The sequence below is a fragment of the Schistocerca piceifrons genome, chromosome 5, assembly GCF_021461385.2.
Source record: "Schistocerca piceifrons isolate TAMUIC-IGC-003096 chromosome 5, iqSchPice1.1, whole genome shotgun sequence".
In the NCBI taxonomy this organism is placed as follows: domain Eukaryota; kingdom Metazoa; phylum Arthropoda; class Insecta; order Orthoptera; family Acrididae; genus Schistocerca; species Schistocerca piceifrons.
In genome coordinates, this window is record NC_060142.1 from 75,100,511 (window position 1) to 75,116,705 (window position 16,195).

The following is a 16,195-nucleotide window of genomic DNA, read 5'->3' on the forward strand; positions in this document are numbered from 1 at the left end:
CAGATACAAAGAAAGTAAATTGGAAAAAGAAAACACTACATGGCAAGCACCAATACCATCCAACACAGCCGCACATCGATCAAGACGCATCCAACACATGGCTAAGAAAAGGCAATATATACAGTGAGATGGAAGGATTCATGATTGCAATACAGGATCAAACAATAAACACCAGATATTACAGCAAGCATATTATTAAAGATCCCAATACCACAACAGATAACTGCAGACTTTGCAAGCAACAAATAGAAACAGTAGATCACATCACAAGTGGATGTACAATACTAGCAAATACAGAATACACCAGAAGACATGACAATGTAGCAAAAATAATACATCAACAGCTTGCCATACAACATAAACTAATAAAACATCACGTTCCCACATACAAGTATGCACCACAAAAAGCACTGGAGAATGATGAATACAAATTATAGTGGAACAGAAGCATTATAACAGATAAAACAACACTACATAACAAACCTGACATCATACTCACCAACAAAAAGAAGAAATTAACACAACTAATCAAAATATCCATACCCAATGTAACAAATATACAGAAGAAAACAGGAGAAAAAATTGAAAAATACATCCAACTGGCTGAGGAAGTCAAGGCCAGAAGATGTTTTTCAGATTATTGTTTGCTTGCTTAGCTCTGCCTTATTTCTTACTTACGGGAAACTTGATCTGAGAGTACAACTCCTAGATTTTTATATTTTTTATATGCCTCAGGATAAAGTTGACATTATACCAATTATACTATCAACTACAGGAGTCATACCACACAATATCCACCAGTACATCAATGCAATACATCCAAACGTATATATACAACTACAGAAATCTGTAATTATTGATACATGTTCAATTACCCGAAAGTTCCTAAATGCAATGTAACACATAACGTAAGGTTAAAAGGAAGTCACGCTTGATCAAGGTCCGCCTCACTTTCCATTTTTAACCAGACATAATGTCTGAGAAAGAAAAGAAATAATAATAATAATAATAATAATTATTATTATTATTATTTATTATTTGTTATTTATTCTGTGTGTTTGTGCAGTTTCATGTATGATGCATTTCTTGCCTCTGATTGTTACACTTTTTCTGTTGACTCTGTCATCTATGATGCACATGCTCTGATATTTTACTGTATATTTGTAAATCACATAATTTTACAGTGTCATGTGATAAACAGTAATGAATTTACACTCATAAGTCTGTCACTGCCTCACCTTAACAATGACTTGAAGGTTTTCTATCAAAATATCATATGAAACGATGAGTTCCCAGTTGCATGCTCAAAAGTTAGTAACCCAGACAACTTGTTAAAAACAACTGTTATATTTACTTTGCATCAATATTAGTCAGTGAATAGTTTCAGCATATTATGGGTACCCAACTACTTTCCATATTTTCAGAGCAATGGTGAGGTGAATGCTGCAACAGTTTCTGATGGTTTGAGAACAGATTAGTAACATCATTAGAGAATGGGGATGAAACATGAAGAAGCCAAAATAACCTCACTACAGAGATTACTTTGCAATCCATCTACATGAACCTGTGTTCATTTACCATTATGTTAAGGGTTCCAATAATTTATTTTATTTCAAATAATCTTATGTTGAACAATATATGAAAGATAAAGGGCAAGAGGTATTTTGTGCATAGAAATCCAGACGTGGTTTGCAAATATTGTAAATTACAGTGATAAGTGAAATAATGACATTATATCACACAGCTCAACAAGAATTATGTAATTTATGTGTCAGACTTACATGTAACAAGTGAGTAATTCTGTAGCATTGCAAATAATAAGAATTGTAATACTAACAATTCGTGCAATGAAGGTTTGAGCGATTTTAATACAAATTAGCCTCTAGATATTCATCAACTGAAAAAAAGGTGTACAAGTAAGTAAAAATATTCTTAACTTTGTTGCTAAATTACTTAGTTGTTTCTGATTCACATTCCAAGAGTGGAGCTTTTCTTGACACAGACCAATCTGGTGTAATGAAGGTTCATTTAGTCATAAACTTCAGTTATCAACAGCTGAACCAATCCATTATGTATCATCCCAAAATATATCACTCTCTGTGTAAATTATGAGAAATGTGCAAGTTTCCTGCATAATGTGCTCAAATATATTGGGAAACCAGATGTATCCATTGAACAGAAAACAGAGTAAATATTTATACCAGTATTTAGAATTATTTTGATGGCACAAACGATTTCAGTCATGAAAGAGAGTAATTTCAGGCATTCGTCTGGCTTAAAATTATTTCTTCTTCTGATATTTGGCTGAAAACATTACAGCCATCTTCAAAGTGAGTAGCGTGCTAGATTTAAACCACTTGACACAATACCCTGGAGTAAATGCGAGTGCTTGGGAGACAACACTGTCAGCACTGCAACAAGAGGATCAGTCATAGATAAAATTTTATGCATCTAAGACTAAAACACAGACCATCCATTTTAATAATCACACGTGTGCGCGTGCGCGCATGTGTGTGTGTGTGTGTGTGTGTGTGTGTGTGTGTGTGTGTGTGTGTGTGCTCCACAGTGTTGTCAAGTGGTTTAAATTCTGCCAGCAATTCAGCTGTAAGATGGCTGTAAGGTTATCAATCAAAATATTTGAAGAAAAAATTATACTGTCCCAGATGCACACCCGAAAGATGTTGGAATGTTCTGTCGACTGGGTAAAACGCAAGAAATAATGCAAGTTCTATTAACAATGGAGAGAGAAAAACTAGTTTCTTCTGTGAGTTGTCCACAGCTTTTTAGGCCATTTCTCGCCACATCGTATCCAACCTTCTTGGTCCATGTATAAAGTCTTTCAAATTTCTTCGTTGCATATCTCCTCCATGTGATTTTACCATTCTGCACAGGATCTCTGGTATGGAGGTTGCCAACATAGTACTATTTTCGGCCATATGCCCAAACCATTTTAAATTCCATTTTCCCTCTCTTCAGTGATGTACATGGCAGTTTTCATTCATTTCCTGATTTCTTTTTTAGGATCTTCTCTTGCCTTCATACTCTATGACTTCTTCTCAAAAAACCAAGTTGCACAGTTTCAGGTCTTCTATCTCGTTTCATTATTTCCCAGGATTCCACTCCTTATAAAAAAGTTTTGCGTTCTTGATTCATAAAACCTTTTTCTTTTTGTTAATTTCATCTGGCCAGAAGATGTTTTTCAGATTATTGTTTGCTTGCTTAGCTCTGCCTTATTTCTTACTTACGGGAAACTTGATCTGAGAGTACAACTCCTAGATTTTTATATTTTTTATATGCCTCAGTAGTTTTTCCATTTGTGATAATCTTGTTTTAGGAAAACGAATATTGTTAGTCCAGCTTTATTGTATGTTTCTAAAGTTTTGTCCATCATGTACTCTGTATCATAGTCCTCTGCAGTCAATATTAAATGATTATAAGTGAATAGTAAATTCAGTAGGAAATCTCTCTCTCTCTCTCTCTCTCTCTCTCTCTCTCTCTCTCTATATATATATATATATATATATATATATATATAGTTGGTGACATATGTGTGGATGGCTTTGTGTGTGTGTGTGTGTGTGTATATCCGTCCTTTTTTCCCCCTAAGGTAAGTCTTTCCGCTCCTGGGATTGGAATGACTCCTTACCCTCTCCCTTAAAACCCACATCCTTTTGTCTTTTCCCTCTCCTTCCCTCTTTCCTGATGAGGCAACACTTTGTTGCGAAAGCTTGAATTTTGTGTGTATGTTTGTGTTTGTTTGTGTGTCTGTCGACCTGCCAGCACTTTCATTTGGTAAGTCACATCATCTTTTTATATATATATATATATATATATATATATATATATATATATATATATATAGTTATAATAGAGGGAAACATTCCACGTAGGAAATATATATCTAAAAACAAAGATGATGTGACTTACCAAACGAAAGCGCTGGCACGTCGATAGACACATAAACAAACACAAACATACACACAAAATTCAAGCTTTCACAACAAACTGTTGCTTCATCAGGAAAGAGGGAAGGAGAGGGAAAGACGAAAGGAAGTGGGTTTTAAGGGAGAGGGTAAGGAGTCATTCCAATCCCGGGAGCGGAAAGACTTACCTTAGGGGGAAAAAAGGACGGGTATACACTCGCACACACACACACACACACACACACACACACACATATCCAGCCACACATATACAGACACAAGCAGACATATTTAATGTCTGCTTGTGTCTGTATATGTGTGGCTGGATATGTGTGTGTGTGCGAGTGTATACCCGTCCTTTTTTCCCCCTAAGGTAAGTCTTTCCGCTCCCGGGATTGGAGTGATTTCCCTAAATCACTCCAGGCAAATGCCGGGATGGTGCCTCTGAAAGGGCATGGCCGACTTCCTTCCCCATCCTTCCCTAATCCGATGAGACCGATGACCACACTGTCTGGTCTCCTTCCCCAAACCAACCAACCAACCAACCAATCCCGGGATTGGAATGACTCCTTACCCTCTCCCTTAAAACCCACTTCCTTTCGTCTTTCCCTCTCCTTCCCTCTTTCCTGATGAGGCAACAGTTTGTTGCGAAAGCTTGAATTTTGTGTGTATGTTTGTGTTTGTTTGTGTGTCTGTCGACGTGCCAGCGCTTTCGTTTGGTAAGTCTTACCAAACGAAAGCGCTGGCACGTCGATAGACACAAACAAACACAAACATTTGGATCGTTTGTTTGTGTTGTTTTGTTTGTTTGTATGTTTGTTTGTATGTCTATTGATGTGCTAGCGCTTACGTTTGGTAAGTCACATCATCTTTGTTTTTAGATATATTTTTCCCACGTGGAATGTTTCCCTCTATTAATTCATATATATATATATATATATTAAAAAAACAAAGATGATGTGACTTACCATACGAAAGCACTGGCAGGTCGATAGAAACACAAACAGACACATACATACACACAAAATTCAAGCTTTCGCAACAAACTGTTGCCTCATCAGGAAAGAGGGAAGGAGAGGGAAAGACGAAAGGAAGTGGGTTTTAAGGGAGAGTGTAAGGAGTCATTCCAATCCCGGGAGCGGAAAGACTTACCTTAGGGGGAAAAAAGGACGGGTATACACTCGCACACACACACATATCCATCCACACATATACAGACACGAGCAGACATATTTAAAGACAAAGAGTTTGGGCAGAGATGTCAGTCGACGCGGAAGTGCAGAGGCAAAGATGATGTTGAATGACAGGTGAGGTATGAGTGGCGGCAACTTGAAATTAGCGGAGATTGAGGCCTGGTGGGTAACGGGAAGAGAGGATATATTGAAGAGCAAGTTCCTATCTCCGGAGTTCGGATAGGTTGGTGTTGGTGGGAAGTATCCAGATAACCCGGACGGGGTAACACTGTGCCAAGATGTGCTGGCCGTGCACCAAGGCATGTTTAGCCACAGGGTGATCCTCATTACCAACAAACACTGTCTGCCTGTGTCCATTCATGCGAATGGACAGTTTGTTGCTGGTCATTCCCACATAGAATGCATCACAGTGTAGGCGGGTCAGTTGGTAAATCACGTGGGTGCTTTCACATGTGGCTCTGCCTTTGATCGTGTACACCTTCCGGGTTACAGGACTGGAGTAGGTGGTGGTGGGAGGGTGCATGGGACAGGTTTTACACCGGGGGCGGTTACAAGGATAGGAGCCAGAGGGTAGGGAAGGTGGTTTGGGGATTTCATAGGGATGAACTAACAGGTTACGAAGGTTAGGTGGACGGCGGAAAGACACTCTTGGTGGAGTGGGGAGGATTTCATGAAGGATGGATCTCATTTCAGGGCAGGATTTGAGGAAGTCGTATCCCTGCTGGAGAGCCACATTCAGAGTCTGGTCTAGTCCCGGAAATTTTTAGCCGCTTCCAACAGGTTTTAACGTCATTATTTCTTCGTCAGACAATTGTTAGCCTCATTTTCATAATCTGCCACCACAAAACCACTCCTTTTAATATATTACAAGCAGTTTTTTCGAAATTTTCCCGAATTTCTCCGTCCTCTAACGTGTTTTGGCGGCAACACAACCACCTAACCTTTGTGCACATCGTTGTCTACCAACCCAAGTCCAACATAGCCCAGCTGTAACCAACACCTTTTCGCCTTTTTTCACACCAGATCTCCAGTTACTTTCCAGTCCACCTTTATCCCTCCCCATATACACTCCTGGAAATTGAAATAAGAACACCGTGAATTCATTGTCCCAGGAAGGGGAAACTTTATTGACACATTCCTGGGGTCAGATACATCACATGATCACACTGACAGAACCACAGGCACATAGACACAGGCAACAGAGCATGCACAATGTCGGCACTAGTACAGTGTATATCCACCTTTCGCAGCAATGCAGGCTGCTATTCTCCCATGGAGACGATCGTAGAGATGCTGGATGTAGTCCTGTGGAACGGCTTGCCATGGCATTTCCACCTGGCACCTCAGTTGGACCAGCGTTCGTGCTGGACGTGCAGACCGCGTGAGACGACGCTTCATCCAGTCCCAAACATGCTCAATGGGGGACAGATCCGGAGATCTTGCTGGCCAGGGTAGTTGACTTACACCTTCTAGAGCACGTTGGGTGGCACGGGATACATGCGGACGTGCATTGTCCTGTTGGAACAGCAAGTTCCCTTGCCGGTCTAGGAATGGTAGAACGATGGGTTTGATGACGGTTTGGATGTACCGTGCACTATTCAGTGTCCCCTCGACGATCACCAGTGGTGTACGGCCAGTGTAGGAGATCGCTCCCCACACCATGATGCCGGGTGTTGGCCCTGTGTGCCTCGGTCGTATGCAGTCCTGATTGTGGCGCTCACCTGCACGGCGCCAAACACGCATACGACCATCATTGGCACCAAGGCAGAAGCGACTCTCATCGCTGAAGACAACACGTCTCCATTCGTCCCTCCATTCACGCCTGTCGCGACACCACTGGAGGCGGGCTGCACGATGTTGGGGCGTGAGCGGAAGACGGCCTAACGGTGTGCGGGACCGTAGCCCAGCTTCATGGAGACGGTTGCGAATGGTCCTCGCCGATACCCCAGGAGCAACAGTGTCCCTAATTTGCTGGGAAGTGGCGGTGCGGTCCCCTACGGCACTGCGTAGGATCCTACGGTCTTGGCGTGCATCCGTGCGTCACTGCGGTCCGGTCCCAGGTCGACGGGCACGTGCACCTTCCGCCGACCACTGGCGACAACATCGATGTACTGTGGAGACCTCACGCCCCACGTGTTGAGCAATTCGGCGGTACGTCCACCCGGCCTCCCGCATGCCCACTATACGCCCTCGCTCAAAGTCCGTCAACTGCACATAAGGTTCACGTCCACGCTGTTGCGGCATGCTACCAGTGTTAAAGACTGCGATGGAGCTCCGTATGCCACGGCAAACTGGCTGACACTGACGGCGGCGGTGCACAAATGCTGCGCAGCTAGCGCCATTCGACGGCCAACACCGCGGTTCCTGGTGTGTCCGCTGTGCCGTGCGTGTGATCATTGCTTGTACAGCCCTCTCGCAGTGTCCGGAGCAAGTATGGTGGGTCTGACACACCGGTGTCAATGTGTTCTTTTTTCAATTTCCAGGAGTGTATATTTATATATTTTCATTTTCATTTCCTCATGTTACACTTTCCACCTTCTAATACCATGTCACCCTCACAACACCCCCACAACAACCCCATTAAGTTTTATTTACATTCCCTCCGCAAACATGCCTTCGCCCTAGCCAGATTACGCTCCCATATTCTATTTTCTCAGGCTTGTCTGACATTTGGCATTACCCCCAAAGTCCTCACACTTAAAGTTCCCATCTCTGGCTGCAACCCTTCTTTCCATCAGTCCCTATACCAGTTCCAAACTGAACAATCCATTGCCCTCACCCACCTAATCCTTCACCTACACATCAACTCAGCCAATGAACACACCCGTCAACTCCTATCCTTAATAAAAGTCCTTAATCTTTCCTCTCCCACATCCACACCGGCTGTTCAGAGCATCCTCCTACAGGCCAACCGTAAATTAGAACAGCATGCCACCCTCCACCTCAAAAAACTATCCAATCTCCTGGTTTCCCACCTCCGGAAAGGCAACTCACTCACTCTTCACCACCTTTCCAGCAAACCTCAACCTCCTCTCATTGCACACAAACCCAGTCTCTCCCATCTACTCAGTCTCCCACTTCCAGCTCCACTCCCTCCAAAACCTCAAAATTCCAATCAACACAATCTGGAACCACAACACCCTAATTCAGTAGTTAACCTTTGCTCCAAACCTCTCTCCCAATCCGAAACCTCTGTCCTATCCAAAGACCTCACCTTCAGCCCCACTCCCAGATTCAACCAAACAGCCCTCGTCAAAGATTTACTGTCCTACACTCGTACTCACTGCTGGAAATATCACTTTGCCACGAAGAAAAATGATCCTAATCCTACTCCTAATGATCCAACTCCCCAAGACACCATCCAAATTGAACCCTGCCTGGAACAGTTCCGTCCTCCGTCGCAGCGGGACCCACCTCCTCTTCCTCAAAATCACCCTCTCCAAACCTTCCAGGAATTTCTGACTTCCAGCCTTGCATCTCAATCCTTCTTAAAAAACCTTAATCCTACTCCCAACATCACCACTGCTGAAGCCCAGGCTATCCATGATCTGAAGGCCAACCGATCCATCGTCATTCTTCCGGCGGACAAGGGTTCCACGACCGTGGTACTTGATTGTCGGGAGTATGTGGCTGAGGGACTGTGTCAGCTTTCAGACAACACCACATACAAAGTTTGCCAAGGTAACCCCATTCCCGATGTCCAGGCGGAGCTTCAAGGAATCCTCAGAACCTTAGGCCCCCTGCAAAACCTTTCACCTGACTCCATCAACCTCCTGACCCCACCGACACCCCGCACCCCTACCTTCTACCTTCTTCCTAAAATCCACAAACCCAATCATCCCGCCCGCCCCATTGTAGCTGGTTACCAAGCCCCCACAGAACGTATCTCTGCCTACGTAGATCAACACCTTCAACCCATTACATGCAGTCTCCCATCCTTCATCAAAGACACTAATCACTTTCTCGAACGCCTGGAATCCTTACCCAATGTGTTACCCCCGGAAACCATCCTTGTAACCATTGATGCCACTTCCTTATACACAAATATTCCGCACGTCCAGGGCCTCGCTGCGATGGAGCATTTCCTTTCACGCCGATCACCTGCCACCCTACCTAAAACCTCTTTCCTCATCACCTTAGCCAGCTTCATCCTGACCCACAACTTCTTCACCAACAACTAAAGGGAACAGCCATGGGTACCAGGATGGCCCCCTCGTACGCCAACCTATTCATGGGTCGCTTAGAGGAAGCCTTCTTGGTTACCCAGGCCTGCCAACCCAAAGTTTGGTACAGATTTATTGATGACATCTTCATGATCTGGACTCACAGTGAAGAAGAACTCCAGAATTTCCTCTCCAACCTCAACTCCTTTGGTTCCATCAGATTCACCTGGTCCTACTCCAAATCCCATGCCACATTCCTTGACGTTGACCTCCACCTGTCCAATGGCCAGCTTCACACGTCCGTCCACATCAAACCCACCAACAAGCAACAGTACCTCTATTATGACAGCTGCCACCCATTCCACATCAAACGGTCCCTTCCCTACACCCTAGGTCTTCGTGGCAAACGAATCTGCTCCAGTCCGGAATCCCTGAACCATTACACCAACAACCTGACAACAGCTTTCGCATCCTGCAACTACCCTCCCGACCTGGTACAGAAGCAAATAACCAGAGCCACTTCCTCATCCCCTCAAACCCAGAACCTCCCACAGAAGAACCACAAAAGTGCCCCACTTGTGACAGGATACTTTCCGGGACTGGACCAGACTCTTAATGTGGCTCTCCAGCAGGGATACGACTTCCTCAAATCCTGCCCTGAAATCAGATCCATCCTTCATGAAATCCTCCCCACTCCACCAAGAGTGTCTTTCCGCTGTCCACCTAACCTTTGTAACCTGTTAGTTCATCCCTATGAAATCCCCAAACCACCTTCCCTACCCTCTGGCTCCTATCCTTGTAACCGCCCCCGGTGTAAAACCTGTCCCATGCACCCTCCCACCACCACCTACTCCAGTCCTGTAACCCGGAAGGTGTACACGATCAAAGGCAGAGCCACATGTGAAAGCACCCACGTGATTTACCAACTGACCTGCCTACACTGTGATGCATTCTATGTGGGAATGACCAGCAACAAACTGTCCATTCGCATGAATGGACACAGGCAGACAGTGTTTGTTGGTAATGAGGATCACCCTGTGGCTAAACATGCCTTGGTGCACGGCCAGCACATCTAGGCACAGTGTTACACCGTCCGGGTTATCTGGATACTTCCCACCAACACCAACCTATCCGAACTCCGGAGATGGGAACTTGCTCTTCAATATATCCTCTCTTCCCGTTACCCACCAGGCCTCAATCTCCGCTAATTTCAAGTTGCCGCCACTCATACCTCACCTGTCATTCAACATCATCTTTGCCTCTGCACTTCCGCCTTGACTGACATCTCTGCCCAAACTCTTTGTCTTTAAATATGTCTGCTCGTGTCTGCATATGTGTGGATGGATATGTGTGTGTGTGCGAGTGTATACCCGTCCTTTTTTCCCCCTAAGGTAAGTCTTTCCCTCTCCTTCCCTCTTCCCTGATGAGGCAACAGTTTGTTGCGAAAGCTTGAATTTTGTGTGTATGTATGTGTCTGTTTGTGTTTCTATCGACCTGCCAGCGCTTTCGTATGGGAAGTCACTATATATATATATATATATATATATATATATATATATAAAAAAAACCATTCCTCCACACTTTCTGATCCATTCCTTAAGAACTTAATTCAGATAATGTTTAAACAATGTAAAGCTATTGCTTGCTCATATTACTTGGTAGATTTTGTATTGTTATTACTGGATCACTGTTTAAACTTAATACATAAGTGTATACTCTGATACTGAGCGCTGTGGGTTTCGAATCCGCACCAGATGGCATGGACGTGGATTACCACTAGAGGTCTCTACAGCCGCTGCGCCTTAAGCCGTGGCTGCGCATGCTTCTGGCCCGCGTATAACTTGAGGGCACCATGGTGGAGCACGTGGTCCCAGCAGCCAATAGCGATGTACCATATCCTGTGTACATGCACCTGCCTCTCGCTCAGCTAAGCAGTTTGATCTTCGTGTGAGTCTGTCGGCATCTCGGCTACAGACAGCGTGTTTACTGTACTTTGTTTTCGTTCATGAGTGGACATTGTGGATTCGTTTAGTTGTCGGTTATGACTCTGTTGCTTCTTGTGTGTTGTTGTTGTAAGGTCTTTCTCGGTCGTCTGCTGTTGTTCATGTCCGTCCTTTCCCGTTCATATGTTTGTTGACGGGCCACTCTCGTTTGGTCCCACCTCACTTCGTTCTTGGCAACCCCGCGACTGGAACGGTCGCAGTTACAACATATACAGCACTAAACAGTGATTCAGTTTTGTTCAGTCAATTGAATAGTAGCAAAATTTGAGTCTCAATTTGCTTGTTGGTACTTACTAGAAGATTTTTGGTGTTACTCCACATCATCATTTACAAACTCATACGTTTGCACTCCTACATATCAACTTAGCCTCAGGTATTCCACCAGGAATTATTATGTGCAGTTGAAACTATTTATGTTCTTCACCCAAGGAGTAATTTGTAATCCAGGTGAGAATCTTACATATGTGATAGTACATGCTGGTTTACTAAGGTTTGTGCTGATGTTGCAGAAATGTTGGAAATAAACTATTCTCATTATTGTGTGAAATATTTATATTTGCTAAAATATGCTTAAATTTTTTTATATGTGCTTAAGCACAAAATTTTCCAAATGAAGATGACTCTACAGTTGAAACTGCAATTGTGATAAAGAAATAAAGCTAAAGCAGAAATTTTGCCCTACAAAAAGCATAAATTATTTGTTAATGTGATAATGGAAGAGCTTTGATGGTACATAAATAATCGATTGATGGAATATGAATTACTTGTTAACTGTTTTAACAAAGCACTTTGTTGTCTGTTTGAAATACTGTATGAAATTATTATTACATTTAACTTAAAAAAAATCATATGTGCCTCAAAGAACCACAGACAATTAATGGTTAGCATTTATTTGGACTTGGACCTTGCATTAATATACCTGAAGTCCCACAGGTGATAGATTGCGGGTGGGAAAAAATATATAAAAATGATAGTTTTTGTACTCTTGTCACAATATGACATTTCTTGAATTGTTTTGTGGTCCTCTCTTACTTATTCTAAAATTATTACAGATGCTACCTACTTTTTCTTCACAAACTTAAGGACTCAATAAACATCCTTTTAAAAGCATTGACAAAATCTCTTCAACTGTTTGAGATCAGTTGTCTTAATACAGGCAAAAATAATTTTCTCAAAACCAAAAAATGTGACTAAAACTGTACAAAAATATGTTTGAAGTCTAGTGGCACTGTGTTCAATCTGTGGATCATGTATCTGAGAGCAGCTTGTTTTTGAGACTGTGGGTGGTTTTAGGTTTGGTGTGGTATTGTGTCTATTGTGGTGGTTTTCTGTAAATACTGTATGAGTGTTGGTTATTTTTCTGTATGATAGATATATTTAGGAAGTTTATTTGACCTGCTTCTTTCTCTGAAGTGATCTTCACTTTTATGTAGTGTGTTTATCTCTGTGTGCAGTTGTTCTGTCTTCAAGTCTGGAGCATCTACTAAGCAGAGGATGTCATTCGTGCATCACCATCACTATAGTAGATTATATTTTCTTGGTAGCATTTTCTGAAATATAACATAGTGAAGACTTTCACTTGCTTTTCACACTAGTTATTTCACTTGTTGATTTAATTTAATGTTCCTTCTTAACACTAAGGATGTAAGGAATGTGATGGGGTATTGCAGTTCACAACTAGTGCTGCACCGTGTTCACAGTTAGTACTGTACTGTGTCCTTTCTCTTATTTTATCATATTATCTTACATTATACTTATAAATTCATTTAAAAAGTACATGCTACAATTTTCTCTGTTGGACAGTTACCTTGAAGAAACTGGGAGATCCAGACAATGCTCAAAAGGCTTTTGAACAGGCTGCACGCCTGGACCCAACAGATGCTTCCATACCTTTGAACTATGCCATATTTTTGGCTGCTAATGGAAGAAAGGAAGAAGCTGCAGCTCAACTGAAAAGCTTCCAAGATATAGCACAGCAAGGAACAGTTAACCAGGAGGTGAGAATAATTAGTCTATGACAATATATGTCTCAGACATGGTTGCCAGATCCTTCTTTGTCTTTTTATGTTAGAACAGTTTTGCTATATTCATAGGCCAAACAGATAATTGTGGTGGAAATTAAGAAGACAGTGGGTGCTTATTCTGGAAGCATCTAAAAGAAAGTAGAATGAGGCAGAATTGGACAAAATCTTCCTTTAATCGATGCCTACAGTAGGAGTGTTGAGAATCTTGTAACTGAATACCACTATTTATTCACCCAAAACATTCATGGAAGCATAAAAGTGGTTTTACTGCAAAAGCTCTTTTAAGGTGACATGTCATATGTTGATAGGTATCAACTTACACAGGCTTCACTGGGCAGCTCTAGAACAGAAATGTGGCAAAACAGAAAAGAATAACCAGTAACATTTATTAAGAGTATGTCACAAAACAGCACTTATCTTTAGTACAATTGGTGTATAGCACTTGATATGCTATACTTAATACAGTGAAATCAGAATAAATTTATTGTCTTTTAGCAGCCTATAGTAATGTCATTATAACTGAATGTAATATTGTAGACACTCACGATTGTCCCACTACTCTGTAAATAGCAACTGCTAAGTCGTGACATTGTCTTCTCAGTGGATCTCATAGAACTGCGCTCCATAGCATAATTGCAAGAGCAGTATTGAGCTAGCTGCGGTTACTAAACTGTCAGACTGCTCGATCGTAACTGTGAGTATCTGTAGTACATACTGTTTTGTGTCTGGTGGAAAGATATCCATCTCTGCCAGTACAAGGCAGAACCAGTGTAGTCAGCACTCCCTTTGGCAGCTCTCCACATTATTGGCAGATGCGTACAATGTGTAGGTGGACATGGCATGGAAGCAGAAAGTGATCTGAATTTGTCAGCGCCATCTGGAGGCTGCTTCTCGGAACCGAGAGGTGCTGGGTGAGTGGTTGTGCTTCTGTTGGTGGCACCCTCTTGTATTTGTTGTGTACCCTTAAACCTGACATAACAAAGAGATATTGTTTTTATGAGAATCCACAGTAAAACAAATTTGGGAAATTAATAAACCCAGTCTTTGGATAAATACAGATGACTTCTTCTACGTGCATCCAGAGTTAGTACATTTGCGCAGGAAACAATGTACTGATGTGACCATAGAGTAAGAATATCTATGGAGTGAGCATTCAGAAGCGCAGAATGAAATTTTTGTTGCAAACACCTGAAAGTCACATGGCTGTAATGCTACTACAGACAGATACCACTCAAAAGCACTATGGGTTTTGTACACATGTTCATTGTCTGCAGCTGGTGGTTAAGTAGTTAGCATCACTGCCTGTAGATCACAGGGTCCTGGGTTCGATTCCTGGCTGACTCAAATTTTCTTCACAATTGGGTGTTTGTATTGTCTTCATCACAAATATGTGCAAGTCTCTGAAGTGGCACCAGATAGAAAGACTTATACCAGGCCCAGGCAGCCAAACAACCCCAGAGGCTAGGTCCCAGCTATTAATGCTGTATGGTCATTTCATAAGTATACTAATAATTTTTGTTTTATAACTGGAATGAACTTAATTTCTTAGACTTTTCTGGCGATTTTGTGACATCTTGTTGAATCGGGTGTATTGTTGGTGGTCTGCATTTTTCTAACACAATATTTCGATTTCGTACCTCGGCGTCTTCATCAGGTGCTTTCTGCGACTGAACAACAGGCTGACCATGTCCCGTATTTATATCTGTATCATGTCTGGCATTCCCTACACCATCCATTCCCACTGTGACCATGTTGGTTGGTCGCCAGATGTTCCATCTTCCATCCGCGCCGACCTCAGCTGTTTTCCCCGGTGGCAGCCATTCCATGACGTTTCCTACTAGGTCCGTGCCAGCCAGGCTCATTCCTCGCACTGTTCCGACTTTCTCCAGTGCCCGTGTCATTCTTCTGGTCTTGTGTTTTCTTCTGTTGTTTTTGTAATAGGTCCAAAGCCGGGTTCCACACCGTGCCGAGTTGGTATCCAGTTTCCCGGTTCATCAAGTTCTCTGCAATCTCGATTTCAATTGATTCAGTGATGACACTATCCCAAAATATGGGGGTCTGAGATAAGATCCTGGTTTTATCATAATTCATGGTGTGCTCAAGTTCCAAGCAATGTTCTGCTACTGCCGATTAAGTGGCTTGTCATAGCCTGGTATCCCTTTGGTGCTCTTTACATCTTATGTCTACGGTCCTGGTGGTCTGGCCAATGTGAGACATACTGCATTCATATGGTATATGGGAGATACCAGGTTTTCTCAGTCCGAGATCATCCTTAACCATTCCAAGAAACACTTTGATGATCTTGTTTGTTGGGCAGAACACGCTCTTGATATTGTGCTTTTTCATTATTCTGCTGATCTTAGCAGATATAGGTCCTGCTTATGGTAGAAAGGCTACCATCCTGGTCTCTTTATCTTGTTCTTCTCCCTCAGTATCAGGCCATGTGGAGGGGTTTAGCGCCTTTCGGATGTCCCTTGTTGAGTATCCATTGTCTGCGAACACTTCCTGTAGGTGTTCTAACTCTGCTGCAAAGCTGTCTGAGTTGGACAGTGTTTTGACTTGGTGAAAAAGTGTTTTCAGCACCCCATTCTTCTGTGCTGGATCATGGCAGCTATCAGCTTGTAGGTATAAGTCGCTGTGTGTAGATTTTCTATACACACTATGGCCTAATGTGCCATCTGTCTTCCTTTTCACCAGGACATCCAGGAAAGGAAGTTGACCATTATTTTTTAGTTCCATTGTGAACTTAATGCTGGGGTGTATCGAGTTCAGATGCTCAAGAAACTCAGGCAGTTTTTTCCGACCATGTGGCCAGATGACAAATGTGTCATCAATGTACCTAAAGAAATAGGTCGGCTTGTAGGCAGCGGTCATAAGTGCCTCATCCTC

At 42.6% G+C, this 16,195-nt stretch overlaps 1 protein-coding gene across 2 annotated transcripts in view; it reads left to right on the forward strand.

The window, feature by feature from the left end:
- LOC124798459 (Bardet-Biedl syndrome 4 protein) overlaps positions 1-16,195 on the forward strand; it is a 139,477-nt gene that overhangs the window by 83,663 nt on the left and 39,619 nt on the right. For both annotated transcript variants that reach the window (XR_007016944.1, XM_047261882.1), the window contains exon 9: positions 13,086-13,279. Coding sequence is in view for 1 of the 2 variants with exons in the window: in XM_047261882.1 (XP_047117838.1) it covers positions 13,086-13,279 (194 nt within the window). In the remaining variant the exon portion in view is untranslated. The remainder of the gene's footprint in view (positions 1-13,085; positions 13,280-16,195) is intronic.